Raw genomic sequence first — 19,639 nt, 5'->3', positions numbered from 1 at the left:
CACAATTCAAAAAAAAAGCCAACAGTTCCATAACAGAAAAAGGATGTGTAGGGCAGGATACACTCCAGTAATAAGCCCTCTGTCTGCAACTAACCTGTCAAGAAAAGGTCATGTTGCTACCCTTATTAAAAAATAGTAATATATACATACTTTAAATACTTGGCACCTTCAAAATGACACAGGTGTTATTTGGCTCACATGCTAATTATTTTGGTTTTTATTATTTTTTTAAATTCTAAATAAGATCCCAAGCCTTGTGTTTATCATAATATATTTTTCTCTCTTAAACCATTTATATTAGACTGTTTCCACTTCTCTCCAGAAGGATTTCCTACTCCTATTGATTTACACCATGACCTACAATGAGGAGAAATCAATGAGAAAAAACAACTTCACATGGGAAACATGTTATCTCAAAACCAAAAAGGAAGTGATGATGGTTCCGTAGCATGTAAACATAATTAATGTCACTGAATTATACATGTGGAAAATGACAGATATTCTGTTATATGTATATCTGGGCCACCATCAAAATAAATAAATAAATAAATGCAAGTACTATATGCCAATTAACTGCATAAAAGTCATCAGTTCTTAAAAACTCATTACTTTTACTTGCTTTTAAAATAGCATACACATGAACAAAGCTATAGAGAAAGAAGACAGACTAGATATAAACAGACCAAAAGCTAACAAAGAATGGTGAGGTGCAATAGTCTTTTTAGTGTTTTCGACCCACCTTGAATTTTCAAATTATCTCTAGTATGCATGTATTACTTTTACTTTTTACTATCTTGATTTTTTCCTGATTATAACATTGTAAAATATATCACGTTATAAAATATTTGAAGAACTCACGCAATCTCAAAACATTTCATGTAGGAACTTGAAACTACTGAATGATTTGTATAATCAAAATAAAGATCATAACCTTTAAAACCCATTTACAGTAGAAACAAATAATGTGAATTTACTTTTCTGACCACTTACAACTCCTCTCTGAGAGGCAGCACAGCATAAGAAAAATGGTATGGGACTTAATGTCAGATCTGAGTTCTATTCCCAGTTAAGCTTCTCACTAGCTATGTGACCTCAGACAAATAGCTTCTCAGTTTCACTTTCCCAGTCTGTGAAATAAGAGAGTAATGTAATATAGGTAGTCCCTGACTTACAGTGTATTCCTACTCCAGTCACCACAAACCGCATTTATAAGCATTGGAGGGGGCAAGGGTTGGCTTCTGTAACATGCAAATAATTGGAGAAACAGGAAGTGTTGATGTTGAAGCTGTAAATTTCTGTACAATGGTTCCAACCCCAAAAGACAAATAAGATCGGCTTTATAAAGATGTTGATAATAAAGGCAATAAAAATGGAAACTAAGAAAAGAAAGGGGAAAAAAGGTACTCCAGTTACTTCAGAAGCTCATTAGGATGGAGTCATTGGAACAGAAGCCTATCATAAGCATGGGACTATCATGTATGTCAAAGGGGTAAAGACTGCTTCAATCTCTTCATCTATACATTAAGAATACTGAACTAAATGAGATGTAGCTTTCCTTTAAAACATAAAGTTCAGGGATCTCCTTTTATAGTAAACAATATATAAAAATTAGCTGAAGTTTAACTGTTCATTATGCTCTGCCTAGAACAATGCTGTCTTAAATTCACATTTGCTTTGCTGAAAAATGGCCAAAAGGATGGATCACAAAAAAAAAAAAAAAAAAAAAAAAAAGAAGAAGAACCCAAAAAATAATTGAGTGTTTTCTGAAGATGACCTCATGCTACTTGGCTACACACCTCAAAAATGTAGTATGAGTAACCAAGAAACTAACTGGCCAAAGGAAAGAAGGCAGGGATCCTTTTCAACCAAATTCTGGGATGCTTTGAAAATGTAAATTACCACCTGTGAAAAGCCTTTTCCTTATTTCCTTTGCCATTTCATACTTTATATATAAGCCTACCCAGAATACAGCAATATACTTTGTTGTAGGAAGAAATGTCTGATTCTGTCTGCAGGACCGGAAAGCAAAGTTGAACCTTTCAATCGGAATGAGGGCCAGCACAGTTGGGCCTAAATGAACAAGGGAGGAAGTAACAAGAGATGAGGTCAGAAAGACAGGCAGGAGCCAAAAAACACAACATGCTGGAAGCCGTGGAAATTGAAATTTTATTCCAAGAGTGATGAGAAGGCATTGGAGGATGTAAGCATGGGACTACATTTACATTTTACATTTTACATTTTAAAAAGATCACTCTAGTTGCTATGTGGTGAGCGGACTGTGGTGGTGGGGTGGAGGCTGGCAGGAGTAACAAGAGAGAAGGCAGGAGACCAAATGAGAGGATGCCAAAGCAGTTCAGAGACATGATAGTGGCTTGGACAAAGGTGATACCAAAGAAGGTCACAAACAATGGTTAGATTCAGGGTGTATTTTGAAAGTAGGTCTGATAGAGCCTACTGATGGATCAGATAGTTATAGTAACAAAAAGAAAGGAAACAACTACTACTCTTAGGCTTTTGGACTGAGCAACTGGGTTGGGGTAACCAAAATGAGGAACACTAGGGATAAAGAAGGTTTCGGACATAGGATAAAATACAGAGTTGATTGGGATGTGTTATGTTTGTGACATCAATTAAGGCATTCAAATAAAGATATCAAGCAGCCTGTTGCATACTTGAGTGTGGAGATCAAAGGAAAAATGTAAATCTGGTGATCAGCACAGATATAACCAGATACTGTCAGGTCAGCTTGGACTCATGGCAGCCCCACGGGTATCAGAGCAGAACTGCGCTCCACAGGGTTTTCAATGGTTCATTTTTCAGGAGCTCAGTAAGCCTTTCTTCTAAAGAAAGGACTTGAACCTCCAACCTTTTGGTTAGCAGCCAAGTGTGCTAGCTGTTTGCACCACTCAGGGAGTCCAGCACATATATAAATGGCATCCCAATTAAATCTAGGGGAATGAATGAGAACACTTAAGGGAAAAATGTAGATGGAGAAGAGCAACACATCAAGGATTGAGCTGGGAGGTGCTCCAGTACCCAGAGGTTGAGTGAGGAAGATCTACCAGAGCTGACTCAAGAAAGAGCTAGTGACATAAGAAGAAAATAGGAAAGGTATGCTCTGAAGTGAAGGAAGTCACTGAAGAGTAACCCAAAACCAACCAAAACCACTGCCACTGAGTCCAGTCTATAGGGTACAACCAACTATTGTAGACCTTCATGGAAGCAGACTGCCTCATTTTTGTTCCACAGAGCAGCTGGTGGGTTCACACTGCCCACCTTTCGGTTAGCAGCCAGATGCCTTAATGGCAGCACTGCCAGAGTTTCTACTGAGGAACAAAGGAGTGATCAACTTGGTCAAGTTGCTAAGGTCAAGTTACTCATCATGAGATATGATATAGATACTTGAAGGTACAGATAAAGTCTTAAAATAAGATATACTATATGAGGTGTAGTGTCTAAGGCATTTGACTACTAACCGGAAGGTTGATGGTTCAAACCCACCAGCCACTACTCAGGAAGAAGATTGGGCAATTACTTCTGTGGTAATACTGCCTTGGAAACCCAAGGAGGGGTCTCTATGAGTTGGATCTGACTAGACGGCAATGAGTTTGGTTTTTGTTTTCAGTTATATGAACATGAAGTTCTAGTTTTAAAAATAATAGCTTTCTCCCATATCCATTTTAAAGGAAATATATGCTCAGTTTAAAAAAAGAAAAATCTAGAAAACACAGAAGAGTAGAAAGAAGAAAAACCAATCACCCTAAGAAATCACTAACACTTTGAACACTTACACTTCAAGTCTTTTCTTATATGGAGAGGGTTGAATTTCGTAATAATCTATTCATATGGCACAAATCATTTTATAGCCTGCTTCTTTCACTTTCCCATGTTATCACATATCACTCCTCAAAATATTTTAATGGCAACATTAAATAAGAGCTACAGCTGACTGCTTAAGATGAGCCAGACACTGCGTTAAGGGATTTACATAAATATTGCATTTAATCTTCACAACAACCCACTAAGCAGTTACTGCTACTATACCAGATTCACAGATGAAGAAGCAGGTTAAGTAACTTGAGCAAAGTCAACTCCAGATTTGACTTTCGATGCTCTTAACAATATATTGTCTAAATAACATAATCTACTTACTTGCCTATTGTCAGAAATTGCATTGTCTAATTTCTTAGGATTATAGCTACCACTTTGGTGGTCTTTGAACATGAAGCATTTTGTTGTTGTTGTTGTTACGTGCCGTCGAGTCGTCTTAGACTCATAGCGACCCCTCCTTGGGTTTCCGAGGCAGTATCACTATGGAAGTAGATTGCCCCATCTTCCTTCCGAGGAGTGGCTGGTGGGTTTGAACTGCCAACCTTCTGGTTAGCAGTCAAATATCTTAGGCACTATGCCACCAGAGCTCCCTGAAGCATTTTAGGACTTTAGAATTATTTTTTCCCGTACAGATTCTCAGAAACAGAATTACCAGATCAAAGAAGTATTTTTAAGACTTCTGATATATATTGTCATATTGCTTCCCAAAAGGATTTTTCCCAATATATTTTACCACAAAAAAATATTACATTAAAATCTACTTCAATCTAAAATGTAACATACAGAAAAGGCCTGGGGTGGGGTGGGGTGCAGAGAAGAAAAAGGACTGTGAAATTATATCACGTGGCCACCAGAGGGCAACCATATCACAGCACTGTTGAAGATCTCACCCTGAGACAAAAGGAAAGGGTGATTTTATATAAAGCTTATTTTAAATTAAGTATCTGCTGTCTTTTATGTTAAATTCCACTTTCATTATATTTCCAAATAGAGAAATCAATAGGAGTTCACTTTTTCATTACTAACTGATTTTAGAAATCATAATCATGAAAAAAATTTCTTTTGCCTTAAATGTATTATCTCCAAAGCAAAGATAGGTTGGGATTTACCTGACATTAGAGAAAGCTGCCTCACCGCTGCAAATAAAAAACGAGAACCAGGAAAGTAGACTACTTTCTGGTACTGTTAAAGATGTAAAGGGCAGGTTAAATCGACTCAGTATGATGAAGCATTCCTATTGATATCCAGGACTGAAATTCATTTTTCCTCTATCTGCTTTTCCATTCATTTGTTCATTTATCCATTAAACATTTAGTAAGGACTTCCTATGTGTCAAGCACTGTGCTAGACGACTGTATATACTGTAAACAAAACCAATATTGTCCCTGCCCTTATGGAACTTACAATGTAGTGTATGAGTCATTCATGACTCATAATCACACAAATAAATATTTAAGTGCTATGAAAAAAAATACAAGTGTATATGAGAGTATGTAATAGGGGAATTGCAATTTAGTCTTGAGCATCAGGGAATGCCTTCTAAGGAAGTGATCTTTATTTGAAGACCTGAAGATAGAATATGATTTAATATGGCAAAGCGTGAGAGTAGGGGTAGAATAAAGGACCATTAGAGGCAGAAGAGAGACCATGTATGACAACCGAGAGACAAGGGAACAGAGTTTGTTTTAGAAATAGAAGACGATGTGACTGGATCACAGATACTAAAACAAAACTCAATGCCATCGAATCCATTTGACTCATAGCAAGCCCTCCTTGGGTTTCCAAGGCGGTATCTCTATGGAAGTAGATTGACCAATCTTCCTTCCAAGGAGGATAAAGAATAGCACAAGATAAAATTGGCAAGTAGGTGGATGAAATAATAACAGTGCAATTTCTTCTAAGTCAATTTTCTTCTACCATAGAGAATTAGATCAAAGATTTCTACACAGATTTTCCAGGGCACTTTTAATTTTGAGTGTTGTTAGTCTGCTCTGGTCAGACTACTGTGTCCTGGTATTTTTGAGGGAGTAGGGGGGTTTCCCAAGAAGAATCTCTAATTCTTACATTTAGGGTTAACACTTTGGTTAAGACCGTGTGGATGTGGTTTTCTTTGTTTTTACACTGCTTGGGGTTTTTTCAACTTTCTGAATCTGTGGGTTGATGTCTTTCATCCATTTGGAAAATTCTTGGCCATTATCTCTTCAGATACTGCTTCTGTTTCCCCCTCTCTCTCTCCTCACTATCTGAGACCACAATTGTATGTATGTTAGTTTTTAGCTGTATCCCACATGTCTTTTCTGCTCTGTTCTTTCCATTGTACTTTCTCTCCATGCTTCAGTTTGGGTGTTTGTAATTGAGCTGTCTTTGAGTTTGCTAATCATGTTTTTCACTGTGTACAATCTGCTTTAAACCCATCCAGTGAGTTCTTAATTTCAGATGTTGTATTTTTCAGTTGTAGATTGCCCATTTGATCCTTTTTTATACTTTGCAGCTCTCTGCTGAAATTTTTCCTCTTTTCATCTAATTTTTCCCCTATTTTCATTAAATATTAATTTGAGCTACTTTGAAGTCTTTGTAGACTAATAGTTGGATTATCTGTGGGTCTGCTTCATTGTTTTTGTTGTGTTTTGGGGTTTTTCCCCCTCTTTAGTATGGTCACATTTTCCTAACTCTCTGCATTGGCTAGTGCTTTTTGATTCTATGCCAGACATGGCGTACAGAAGAACCAGGGAGGGCCCCCCTTTCCTTTGTTAGGCAGAGAATGAGAGGATCAACTCGATCAGAAATTGAGCTGGATTGAGTTTGGAAAATAGTTTTAGTATAAGTCAGCTCACCTCTGGTAAATCACTATTTTTGGTCATGGCCTGCCAGGTCCTGAAAGACTGCAAGAGACTCAGTATTGCCCTTTGGCAGTTCAGGTCCCATGCTACAAAGCTTCAAAAGTTGGTAATGTCTTGAGAAAGAGATAGATAGTTGTATGTTGCAATAGGTCCTTTCTCTCCAAAGCAATTTTGTCTTCTAAATACTACAGATTGAAAGTGATTTCTTTCTACTCTTTGGCACTGCCCCCTACCTCCTATACAGACAGCTAATGTCCTGTGGTACAACTGGCTTGTGCTTGGGGCTCTTCTAGTTTTCAATCCTTTAGGCAAGCCCCAAGCAATTGCTGTAGCATCTTCTTGTATCTCTTTCCTTGAGAAGAATTCCTTTGCTTAGGCTAAATCTGCTCTTTAGCCTGTGCCCAAAATCAGTAAATATCCACCAGGAAGAAAACGTTTGGTCAACATCAGCTCATCTAGGAAGAGTTTTACCCTTTCTGGGTAGAATTTTAGTTCATCAAGTTCTCATTTCCCCCATAGTTCTCCAATCTTTAACAATATGATTTTTGAACTTTACTGTGACCTACTACATCTAACTTACAAGAGAAAGGCCCTCATTAACTATTTGGGAAGAATCAATCTGTATCTAAAGGAATTCAAAATGAAAAGAACAATGGACCAAGTACATGACAAGTACCTGTGAGGTCATCACAACTGGCAGAATGGTTATTGCATCGGCAGGGCAGGCAGCCACTCTCACTGAAGCCATGATATCCATCTTGGCACTGGTTACATGTAGAGCCAGTGACACCCACTTTGCACTGGCATTTCCCAGAACTGCAAATAAAAGTAAAGACAATGAATATAGGTAAATCAATTAGAAAGTTTTATTGTCTAATATTCTATCATAGATGATCTTAATGTAGCAAACAGTTTCAACTAGTCTCTAGGTACTGAAGTATTAACAGTAACATTTATTTTGAACTGGAAGTTGAAAAACCAAACAAACAAACAAAAAAAAAAAACTCACTGCCCAACGAGTCGGATCCAACTCATAGAGACCCCTCCTTGGGTTTCCAAGGCAGTATCACTACGGAAATAGATTGCCCAACCTTCCTTCAGAGGAGTGGCTGGTGGGTTTGAACCACCAACCTTCTGGTTAGCAGTCAAGTGCCTTAGGTACTACATCCAGGTTGTATTAAAATAATATTTCAGGTAATAAAGTTAGAATTTACAATCAAGTAAATATGACTATAAAGAGGACCTCTATTGCTTTCTGAATTAAATCCATACAAAAATTCTAGATTGTTACCCTAATAAGAAATCCATATAAGAAAAATACATAATTTAGTATTCCATGTCTTCCTATTGACTATTTTCTTTTCTTATGTTCATTATATCAATGATACCATTTTTCTCCACTCATTAAAACTTGAAACTTGGGTGTCATTTTCAATTCCTCTTTCTTCTCTTATCATTACTAAATCATACCCAATATGCCCTCCACTTCTGCAAAATTTTCTTTCAAAATGTTTCTTGATATTGTTATTTCTACAATCATTCCTCTTAGAATGTCTTTTCTCCTCGTCACCTCGGAACAATTTTCCTGCTTTCAAGGCTCATCTTTTTACATGAAATCTTCCCCCAACTGTTTGTTGTACAGCGATTTTCTGGCTTCCTGATGTCACAGTCTCTATATTGTACATTTTTATCTTAATTATGGTCTGTTCTATATTCTTTCATATCTGTAACTCTTGTTTTTCTACTTAGACTAGAGAAAAGGCTTGAGGCAGAGACCATATTATGCAGTTTTCTTATTATTTTTAAGACCTAGCACATGGGATAGTACACTTGGAATAGTGTACTAATACAGTCCAGGGATTGTATCTTAGCCATCTTGGTATCCTCAGAGACTGGTATAATGCCTGGTTCATCATAAACATTTAATAAATGCTAAATAATATATAAACTGAATTTAAGAGTTAAGCACTAGGAGGCAAAAGGGACGATTAAGGGCAACACTAATTACTACGGTTCTTAGAACAGCTAAAACACTTTCCCTTATGTTCAGAATTATACGCTCATTCTGGGCCTCAACATTTTAGACTTCATCCAGTCATACTGAACAGGAGAGAATTTATAGTAGAATTGCCTTTCAATTTAATTTTTGTTTTTTAGATATTCATCTCCTAACAATGAGTCTTTATAGGGATGGCGCTCTGGTGGCATAGTGCCTAAGGCATTTGACTGCTAACCAGAAGTTTGATGTCCAAACCCACCAGCCACTCCGTGGAAGGAAAACTGGACAATCTATTTCGGGAAAGATTTACCACCTCAGAAACCCAATGGGGGTTGCCATGAGTCGGAATCGAATGGATGGCAGTGAGTTTGATTTTTTTTTTTTTGTATAGGGATGTTAATTTTAGTTCAGTAGCCCAAGCTAAAATTCCTAGTACTAACAAAGCTCTTAAGTATACCAGTTAAAGTAATCCCTTACTACTTCCCATACTCCTAGTTCTGTAACAAAAATTGAAGTCTTGTTCTAAATTTGAGTTATTATAACTCTAGATTGAATTTTGCAGAAGGGAGGTAAAGCAACTCTCAAGCACGTGTGTTCTACCTGTAGGCAAACCTGAGGGAAAGAAAACAGGACACGTGTAAATGATATGTTCTCAGCATAGCCCAAGCCTTGTGTCCTAAGAAATCATCTACCAAGCTCTATATTTCTGTCTTGAAACTTCCTAGTATATTGGGTAAATTTCTTGGATAACAAATAACTTTATAGAAAATGTTAAATGTACTCATTTGAAAGCAAGTGTAATAATAAAAACTGAGGGTCTATATTAATAAACATATATTTTCTCTAATTTTCAAGATAACTCTACTAGGTAGAAGTCTCTTAAGTAACTTGGAAAAAAATAAAATAAAAGCAACAAAACAGAACAAAATACAGTCTTATACCTACCTCAACCCATCATCTTATCAAGTTGACTCCAACTCATAGCAACCCCCACGGGGTTTCCAAGGCGGCAAATCTTTACAGAAATAGATTGCCCCATCTTCCTTCCACAGAGCGGCTAGTGGGTTTGAACCACCAACCTTCTAATTAGCAGTCAAATACCTTAGGCACTGTACCACCAGAACTCACTGCCATCGAGTCGATTTGACTCATAGTGACCCCCTCCTTTGGTTTCTGAGGTGGTATCTCTACAGAAGTAAATTGCCTAGTCTTCCTTCCAAGGAAGGTTAGCAATCAAATGCCTTAGACACTACATCACCAGAGCTCCCTCCACAGTCTTACACAGTCATTACAAATATGAAGTTCAGGAATATCTTATGAGTCATCAAGGGGAAGTTAGTTAATTTCAGTCCCACTATACTATCAGAAAGAAGCTCTGGTGGCACAGTGCCGAAGGCATTTGCCTGCTAACCAGAAGGCTGGTGGTTCAAATTCGCCAGCCACCAATCGACTCGATGGCAGTGAGTTTGGTTTTATAATTATCAGAAAATGACAAAGGATAAAATGTACCTTCCAAAATATGGTTAACAACAATTCAATTTCTAAGGCTTTTGAAATGTTAATAAAAATGTGCTTGCTCCTCATTCCTTTAAAGACATTTGATTACTTGGTATACAAAAGGATAAATTTAGTTACTTTATGATGTTTGCCTAACCCACCATCTACAAGAAAAAAAGTATTACCTTAGCATACTTAATCACTTAATAATTAACATCTCATAACCATAACATAGCCCGTGTTCACAAAGTAGATGCTATTCTTGCAACTGGGCTTTCCTTTCATAACTCTGTTCTGGGCACTCAAATGACTTATTTAAGCAGGCTTCTTCCTCCCAGAAGAACTGTTCTTTAATTGCTGATTGGAAAAAGAAATATAATAAAATCCATGAGTGTCTTTATGAGTCATGATAAAGTTGTTGACTAGCATAGATAGATACCATTCTTCACTTTTTCCTGGTAGATTTTAAAACAACAGGAAAGGCTGTGTTTTTCTCTCTTTTTGAAAAAATAGGGACTGCAGCAGGGAAGTCTGGCGGTGAGGCTGCACTAGTGGTCCTTTTACACCATGTTACTCACGGCCCACGGCCACGTCCTGCATGGACGAGAATTAGATCACTCAGCAAACATAAAGATTTGTCTGTGTGACTTCTTTTATAGAATAAAGCCTCTACAACACCCCCTTTCAGGGTCTCCCTCTGTTAAAGACTATTAAATACTTTTTGAAGCAAAGGTCAATGGTATAAAAGCAATGAAACAAACAAATGAAAAGTTCTGTTAACAGACTGTGCTTATAAAAATCTGTAAGTTGACATAAAAGAACCAAAGACCCACAGCTTTATATATGGAAAATAAGGGTACAGAATTGATTTTTGAGTAGGAATCAGCAATTTATACTATTGAGATCCACTAACTGTTTAAGATAAAATGTGCTTAGCCGGCATCACTCAGACATCAGTTACTAACAAGCACTCATGTAGTACAGAGAATTTATCTGGGAAGAATACAGAATTGTGTGCAGAGGAAGCATAAGTACTGTGTGACTGAGCCAAAGTAGACGCATCTAAGCACACACACATTTCTCAATCCCAATGGAAGGGTCAGATTTTCTCATGGCACCAATTCTTGATTATAGAAATGATCACATGAACAGATGTAACTATTACAAAGTTTTAACACTTTACAAAATTATCCCTCGAATGTATATAAACAAATAATATACTTTCCAACATGAAAAGCTACTAACTTTTCAAAAGGAACTTTAATAGGGTATAGTCTCAAGATTTGGTACATATTTACATCACACAAATGTGTTTTTTAAGGTCTGTTCTATTTGGGCTGAATGGGTGAAGAATCTTCAGAATTTCCATTATTTTATAACCACATTGATTAGGGAGAGAAGGGTGGAATACAGGAAGGGAGGTATCAGTGTATATGGAAAAAAATTATAGCCTGCAGAGATACAGACCTTGGTTCACATTATAGCTCTGCTCGGATAAAGTACTTAGTTTTTCTTAGCTTCAGCATTCTCATTTGTAAAAGCAACATCATAGCAACATTTGTAAAGTTATTGTGAGAATTAAACATTGCATACACAGGGTACTTAACACAGTGCCCAGCACATTATCAAATGCAAAAATGAAAGCAACTATGGAGATTATGACAACGATCCTAGATCTTAAGTTTTTTCCAAGAAATGTAAGGAAAATTCCTAGAAGACAAAGACAGGGAACACTCTTAAGTTACTTTTAAAATACTGTTAACAAACCTAGAAAGATGGTAAGAATTTATGAGGTAAATGATGGTGTAGAACAAAAGTGTGGCTAGGAAAAGAGAACACATTATTAACACATGATAGAAACATTGTTTGGAAAGAAAATTTAAAAACTGACAAGGGAGAGGATCTGTAAAATCCTACTTTAGGTAGGACCAAGGCCAGCTGGACCCTAATGTAGGACACGTTTTGGGGCCAACTAGCTAATTGATTTTTTTTTCCTAAACTGTCTAATGTCTTAGCATATTTTATACTAACAAAACATTGTCTATTTTCTTCCTATGATTTGTAAGATAAAAATTATGAGTGTATGTATACCTTTAGATATCATATTATCAATTTTAACTGAAGCAGTCACAGAACTGCTTCAGTTAAAATTGATAATATGATATCTAAAGGTATACATACACTCATAATAACTATAAAAGGCGTGGTCCTGATTAGTTGGGGGGAATCATTTTTGTGGTCATTCAGGGGCTTTGCTTTTCAGCCTTCCTTCTTCCTCAGACACGTTGGCACTCGGACACGAAGAGAACAGGAATGGAAAAAAATAGTTATTTAAATAGGTCGATTTTCTTTTTCTTCCTTTGTTTTTTTCTAAGTAAGTGAAGACATTTTGGTTTTGGAAGAAACTGAAACTACCAGGTAAAATAGAGTCTGAAATGTGAAATAAACAGGAAATTGCTGAGTATAAGCTTTCTCAATCTATAAGAAATAATTATTAAAAGGCAGCTAGAAAAAGTTCTAACTAGAAAAAGTTTTGATATGGGAAAAACTAAATCAAAAGTTATTACTAATTCTTACTTTCATATCTGGCTCCTGGTTTTGTAAGGATAATAAAAAATAGTTTCTCCTTTTTTGTTATGAAAGAAACACAATAATTAGACATTTTGGCAAAAGACCATCTGAATTTAGTAGTGTTCCTCTGTCTTTCAACAAGCATAGAAAAGACCATTATGCAATGAGCAAAGTCCCTTTTCTGGGGGGAAAAAAGGATAGCTTTATTGTTGGAAACATTGGGCTATTATGTTAAACATTCCTTGTATTTTTGAGGGCAAATAATCCAAAATATGCTTAGAGGGAATCCATATTCAGATGGACATTCTTAATACTCACAAAGGGTATTGCCTAAGTGCAAAAATATTTTCTGAAAACTGATCTTACCAAAATCAAATTTAAAAGTTTATTTGAAAAGAAAGAAGTAAAACTGAATGGCCAAAAAAAAAGTCATAGTTTCTGAGCTACAACTTAAGAAGTCTACCTTAACTGAACTAGGAAAGGTATTTCTTACTTCCTTTGCTGTTGCTGTTTTCCATTCAAATGTTTATGGTAGATTTAAAGTATTATTGCAGCCAACTGCTAACCAGAAGGCTGGCTGTTCAAAACCACCAGCCACTCCCCGAAAGGAAGGTTGGGCAATCTACTTCCATAGTGATACCGCCTCGGAAACCCAAGGAGGGGTTGCTATGGGTCAGATCCAACTCTACGGCAGTGCATTTAGTTTACTGTTTGATTTAACTTCAGGGAAGCTTCAGTTTAAGGTTTAAAGATGATCTCAGGGCAATAGTTTCAGGGGTCATCCAGCCTCAATGGCTCAAAGAGTCTAGATTTCTTGAGAATTTGAAATTCTATTCCACATTCTAAAGTCACTTTGAAGAGAAAATGTGGAGAGAAAATATGAAGAAAAAAACATGAAGTTAAGTATCCTTGAAAAGATGCTTTTCAAATATATTTACACATGCATTCTTTTGTAACCATGTGAAAAGTCTGCTTAATGAAAAGGTAATTATCGATACCTGATTTGTACACGGGAGCTCTAATAGCATAGTGCCTAAGGTATTTGACTGCTAACCAGAAGGCTGGCAGTTCAAACCCACCAGCCACTCCTGGGAAGGAAGACTGGGTAATCTACTTCTGTAGAGATACTGCCTCAGAAACCCAAGGAGGGGTCACTATTGGAAACCCAAGGAGAGGTCGCTATTAATGGAACATACGGTGTTCTGAAAATTAACTCCTAATGCCTAGAATTTAGGGAGCTCTGGTAACATAGCCTAAGGCACTTGACTGCTAACCAGAAGGCTGGCGGCTCAAACCCACCAGCCACTTCTCAGAAGAAAGGTTGGGCAATCCACTTCATTAGTGATACTTCCTTGGAAACCCAGGAGGGGTCACTGTGAGTTAGGCCTGACTTGTCGGCAAATAACAACAACAACAATGCCTAGAATTTAGAACTCATTTTCTCACAGAAATTACAGCATAAGTGGTGGCTTAGTTTTCAGATGAGCGAACAAAAATGTGCTTAACTCAAAATGTTGATATTGACAGTACTGAGTGACAAGTCCTTTATATCAAGTCTTAAGCCTTTGTTTTGAGTTCTGAAGTCTACATGGGGTGGAGTGGTCAGGAGGCAACATTAACATTTATTGATAAAATGCACAGCACAGTATTTCTATATGCACTATTAATTCAGTTCTTACAATAATTCCATGACGTTCCTAAGTCTCAAATCACCATTTTTAGCTGTATGATTATTAGGCAAATTTTCACATCCAAAAAATAAGAATAATAATTCCTATTATACAAGATTATGAGGATTAAATTTATATATTTAAGTGCCTTCCTAATGGTAGGAGCTCCATTTATGATAAAATAGTAGTACTTTCAAAATTTGCAGTTGGTATATGCACAAACTAAGCATGAGTGATGTGAACTTTCAAATTTCCAAGGTCACATAGCCAAGTAACAGTCAGAATTAGAGCCTAGGTCTTCTGCCTCCTAATACAGTGTTTTTTGTTCTTGTCTTCTTTCTCTCTCCTATCCAAGGCTGCACTCTTTATAGAAGCAGACTGGCACATCTTTCTTCTGTAGAACAGCTGGCCGATTTGAACTGCCAGCATTTCAGTTAGCAGCCAAGTATTTCACCATTGCATCACCAGGGCCCCTCTTATATTATAGCTCACCTCTACATAGCTAACAAGAGCAAGCCTGAAGGATTGAAGGTGTTCATCTTAAAACACTTGGCAACTGTCCTAGAAGAAGCTTTCTGTGTTAGTTTTCCTCTGGCTCAATGGTCAGTTATGTAAACATTTCCTCCGAAGAATGGAATATTTAAAACTTTAATTGTCAAAAAAATGAGAGACTGCTTCTGATCTGTCACAATATAATTTTAAGATTTGGGACCTGCAGGTTCCTAGCTGTATCTAGTACTATTTGTAAATAGCCAGTTTCCTTGCAAAACTTTTAAAAAAAAGAAAAAAATAGCTTTGTTGATACAACCTTACAGAGCTTTTTAAATTTTCATTTTTAAATTGTGAAATATATCACATTATATATAATCACAAAATTTAATCAGAACAGAAGTAGATAAATTTGAAGACAATACAATTTAAAGGAGAGTAAAATCAACACTCTTACACCAACCAACAGGAGCTCTGGTAGCATAGTGCCTAAGGCACTTGACTGTTAACCAGAAAGCTGGTGGTTCAAACCCACCAGCCACTCCTTGGAAGGAAGATTGGGCAATCCACTTCTGTAGTGATACTGCCTTCGAAACCCAAGGCGGGGTCGCTATGAGTCGGGTCCAACTCGACGGCAAACAACAACACACCAACTAACAGTACATCTGAAGCCCCTTCAGTGGACCTCTTCAACTGCATCCCATTTCTTGTCTAGAAGTAACCATCTTTGAATCTATTAGTAAGTAATATATCATATAGTTTTGTCTGCTCTCAAATTTTATATCAATAAAATCATTACATATCCTTTTTACTTGCTTTTTTCTTCAATACTTTTTCAGATTCACTGATGTAAATGTGTACAGTTGTAGTCATTTCATTTTTCACTGCTATACTAAATTTCATTACATGACTATAACACTGTTTTATTCATTCATTCTCCTAGACAATTGGTTGTTTTCATTTTTGGCTATTATGAAGAATGCTTCTGCGAACCTTCTGGTATATGCCTTCTGGGACACAGGTGCAAGATTTTCTCTAGGGTATATAGCAAGGAATGGAACTGCTAGGTAACAGGGTTTGTGCATGATCAACTTAACCAGGCTGTTTTCCAAAGCCGTGGTAATACTTTACACTCCATTCAACAATGGAATAATGGTCCCACTGCTCTATATTCTAACCCACACCTGATGACATCAGCTTTTAAATTTTTGCCAGTCCGGTAGCCTGAAGTGGTGTCACACTTCGATGTTAAATTGCATTCTCCTGATCATCAAGGAGATGGAGCTTGTTTTCACATTTATTGGCCATCTGAGTTTTCTCTTCTACAGAGTCTGCCCACATATTTTTGATATTTTATAGAAGCTCTTTATCTATTTCTGGAAAGCCAATCCCTTGTTAGTTTAATGTGCTCTAGTGGTCTTCTCCCAGTTTGGGCTTGTCTTTGCACTCTTTGTAATGCCATTTGATAAAAAGAAGTTCTTAATTTTAATATAATTGAACTAATCAATATTTTCCTTATAGGTTTTTTATTTTTTATTTTGGAGAATAGTTTAACCAAGTAGTTAAGGGGTATGAACTCTGGAGCCAGACTGCCTGTGTTTAAATCTTGGCTCTATCATTTATTAGCCATGTGACCTTAAGTAAATTCCTTAATCTCTTTATGCCTTACTTCATTTGTAAAATGGAGAAAATGACAGTCACAATCTCATAGGTTTGTTGTGAACATTAACATAGTGTTAAGCACTTAGAACAGTGTCTGGACACATTAAAAACTATGTAAGTAAGGATTGCTATTATATTAATATTATTATTGAAGAAATCCATCCTTAACCCAAGGTCATTAAGATGCTTTCCTAAAAGTTTTATGTTCTTCTTTTCCCATTTAGGTCTTTAATCCACCCGAAATTTATTTTTGCATATGGTGTAAGTCAGAGGTCCAATCTCATTCCGTCTTCATAGACCACCAAAGCTCTAGCACAATTCATTGAAAAGTCCATTGTCCTAAGCTTTAGGACCTCCTCTGTCATATGTTAAATGTCCTTACACATGGGGTGCTTCTGGGCTCTCTTTCCTGTTTTACTTATTTGTCTGTCCTTGAACCAATTCCACAATTTTTTGATTACTATAGTTTTATTTCCCCTTTTTCTTATAAAAATTTTGAAATATATAGATAAGTTGAAGGATAGTACTCAGAATATCTGTGTATATATTTTGCTTTACCAGCTTCTACCCTAACCCGTGCCCCCAATTTATAACACTTCAGCCACACGAACTTGCCGTTTCTCTAGTACACTAGACAATGAATGTCCTGCAAAAGGGATCCTGTATTTGCTGTTTCCTCCACTGGCAATACTCTTCCCCAGGGGATCCACATGGCACGCTCCCTTAGTTCTTTCTGGTTTTTACTCAAATGTTGTATTCTCAGCAAGGTCCTTGCTAGCCATGTCATGTAAAATGGTAACACCTCTCACTATTTATCATATTATGTATTTTATTTATACTCTCTCCTCATGTAGAATATCAGCTCTATGAAGTCACAGAGTTTTATCTGTTTTTCCACAGCTGCGTTTCCAGTGCCTAGCACAGTACCTGACATACGATAAGCACTCAAACTTTTTTTAAAATTACTGTATAATCTAGCTCCAAAATCTATGTATGCTTTCTTTATTAATTCATGATGCCTTCTAAGTACAATATTTATTTTCATTTTAGTTTCTTAAACATTTTTCAGGCATCTAATCTTGATACGTTATATCTTATTTAGGAAACAGGATACTCATTTTAGGTGAACAAAATGAGACATTTAATGACTGTTCCATGATGCACCAATCAACCTTACAAGACATTGATCGTTAGGTTTTTCCTTCAAAGTAGAAGTGCTCTCTGAAGAGAGCAAACAAACAGACAACTGTATTAGCCCTCAAAGAAAAATCTATTTTTCCTAAACCTAGTATTCTACTACAATTCTGCTAAAAAAGCCTACTGTTGTTGTTGTTATGTGCCATCAAGTAGGACCTGACTCATAGAGACTCTTCCATGGGTTTCCAAGGCAGTTATCATTACGGAAGTACATTGCCCCATCTTCCTTCCAAGGAGTGGCTGGTGGATTTGAACCGCCAGCCTTCTGGTTAGCAGTCAGGTGCTTTAGGCAGTATGCTACCAGAGCTCTAAGCTAACGTAATCCTCATATAAATGAAGAACAAGGTGGGAATGCCTAAGACAAGCCTATTCTTTGTTAGTCCTGGTTTCCATCTGCTTATTAAATCAACCTTAGGTTTTGTGGGCAATATATTTTCTACTAGACGGGTGGTTCTCAACTTTAGCACGCAGCAGAATCATCTGGAGGGCTTGTTATCATAACCATGATTGCTGGGCCCTATCCTAGAGTTTCTGATTGAACAGGTCTGTAGTTGAGCCTGAGAACTGGCATTTCTAATGCAACCAAAACCAACTCCACAACACCTAACACCATCACCCAATTCCCACCCAGGTTATGCTGATATTGCTGATCTAGGACTATACTTTGAGAACCATGCACTAGACTAACAAGAAAAACATCACTGCACCTATTTCTCTCTCTACTTTTTATATCTTTAGTTTTGACTGGTAAAGCCACTTAATTCCCACTTCTGGGCTTAACGCTGATACAACCCTACAGTTTTATCAATCCTGACCTAAGATGAGAGTACTTACGGTAATCAAGTTCAGTGGTCTGTCCCATCTTCCTTTTATCTTAGTCCCCTATATTCTCAGTGGTTGAATTACAACTACTGTCCTGAGTTTCTTGATGCTTCACTCCTCACCCAGTTGCCCTGCCTCCCCACTTCCCACCTCAATGACTAGGTCCATGATACTTGCTTTTTCTCTCTCAGATGTCAAATGCCTGTCATTTAAAACTCATCAAGTCAGATGTTGAGATCTCATACATGGACTCAATTGTGATATTCATGTCTTAATTCCTGCCTTTTCTTTTCAAATGATTCTCTATGTATACTTTTCTTGCTTCATAGTGTCATCCACACAATATTTATATTAATTGTAGCCCACACTTGATTTCTAGATTTATGTCTCCATAGGTCAGTCCTTAGGAATCACTCACATCCAACCCTGCACTTACATTGAGACACTCATACTGTCATATCTAATCTTGCCCGTTCTACTTGAGGGTTTAGTGGGAAGAGCTTTGGAATCAATAGACTTGGACTCAAACCTAAGTTCTACCATATATTATTTATTTAATATTGCTAAGTAACTTAATTATTTAATATTGTTAAGTTCTGAGAAGTTAGGTTATATGTGTAAAGCATCAAGCACAGAGGCTTAAAGATGTTCATTAAATGTTAATTTCCTGTGTTCCCCCTGCAGTCTCTCCTGGACTATGCAGCTTCTTTAGTTAGAATGCTAATATATTTCCCAGCTAAAATATCCCTTCAAATATCTATAAAATCTGTTTTACTGGAAAATCCACTCAACTTCAGAAAGTTTTTCAAAACAGCTACTCAAGACCAGAAAAAGTAAAATTCAACTAATGAAATGATCACAGCATAAATGTTGGGAACTGGCAGAAGAGAAGGAAGAGATTTTGTTATTGACAATGTTGTTATCGTTATGTGCTGTCGAGTTGGGCCCGACTCACAGTGACCCCTCCTTGGGTTTCCGAGGCAGTATCTGCGGAAGTATATTGCCCAACCTTCCGTCCGAGGAGTGGGCTGGTGGGTTTGAACCGCCAGCCTTCTGGTTAG

The 19,639-nt window shown here is 37.0% G+C and overlaps 1 protein-coding gene across 1 annotated transcript in view; it reads right to left on the bottom strand.

The window, feature by feature from the left end:
• The window catches only part of MEGF9 (multiple EGF like domains 9), a 151,739-nt gene that overhangs the window by 12,109 nt on the left and 119,991 nt on the right, over positions 1 to 19,639 (bottom strand). The window contains exon 3 of the mRNA XM_007936669.1: positions 7,348 to 7,487. Coding sequence (XP_007934860.1) covers positions 7,348 to 7,487 — 140 coding nt within the window. The remainder of the gene's footprint in view (positions 1 to 7,347; positions 7,488 to 19,639) is intronic.

This window comes from Orycteropus afer, unplaced genomic scaffold, assembly GCF_000298275.1.
Source record: "Orycteropus afer afer isolate SDZICR_OR568_19922 unplaced genomic scaffold, OryAfe1.0 scaffold00037, whole genome shotgun sequence".
Lineage (NCBI taxonomy): Eukaryota > Metazoa > Chordata > Mammalia > Tubulidentata > Orycteropodidae > Orycteropus > Orycteropus afer.
The sequence above is the reverse complement of the archived record's forward strand: the minus strand, read 5'-3'. Positions and strand labels throughout refer to the sequence as shown.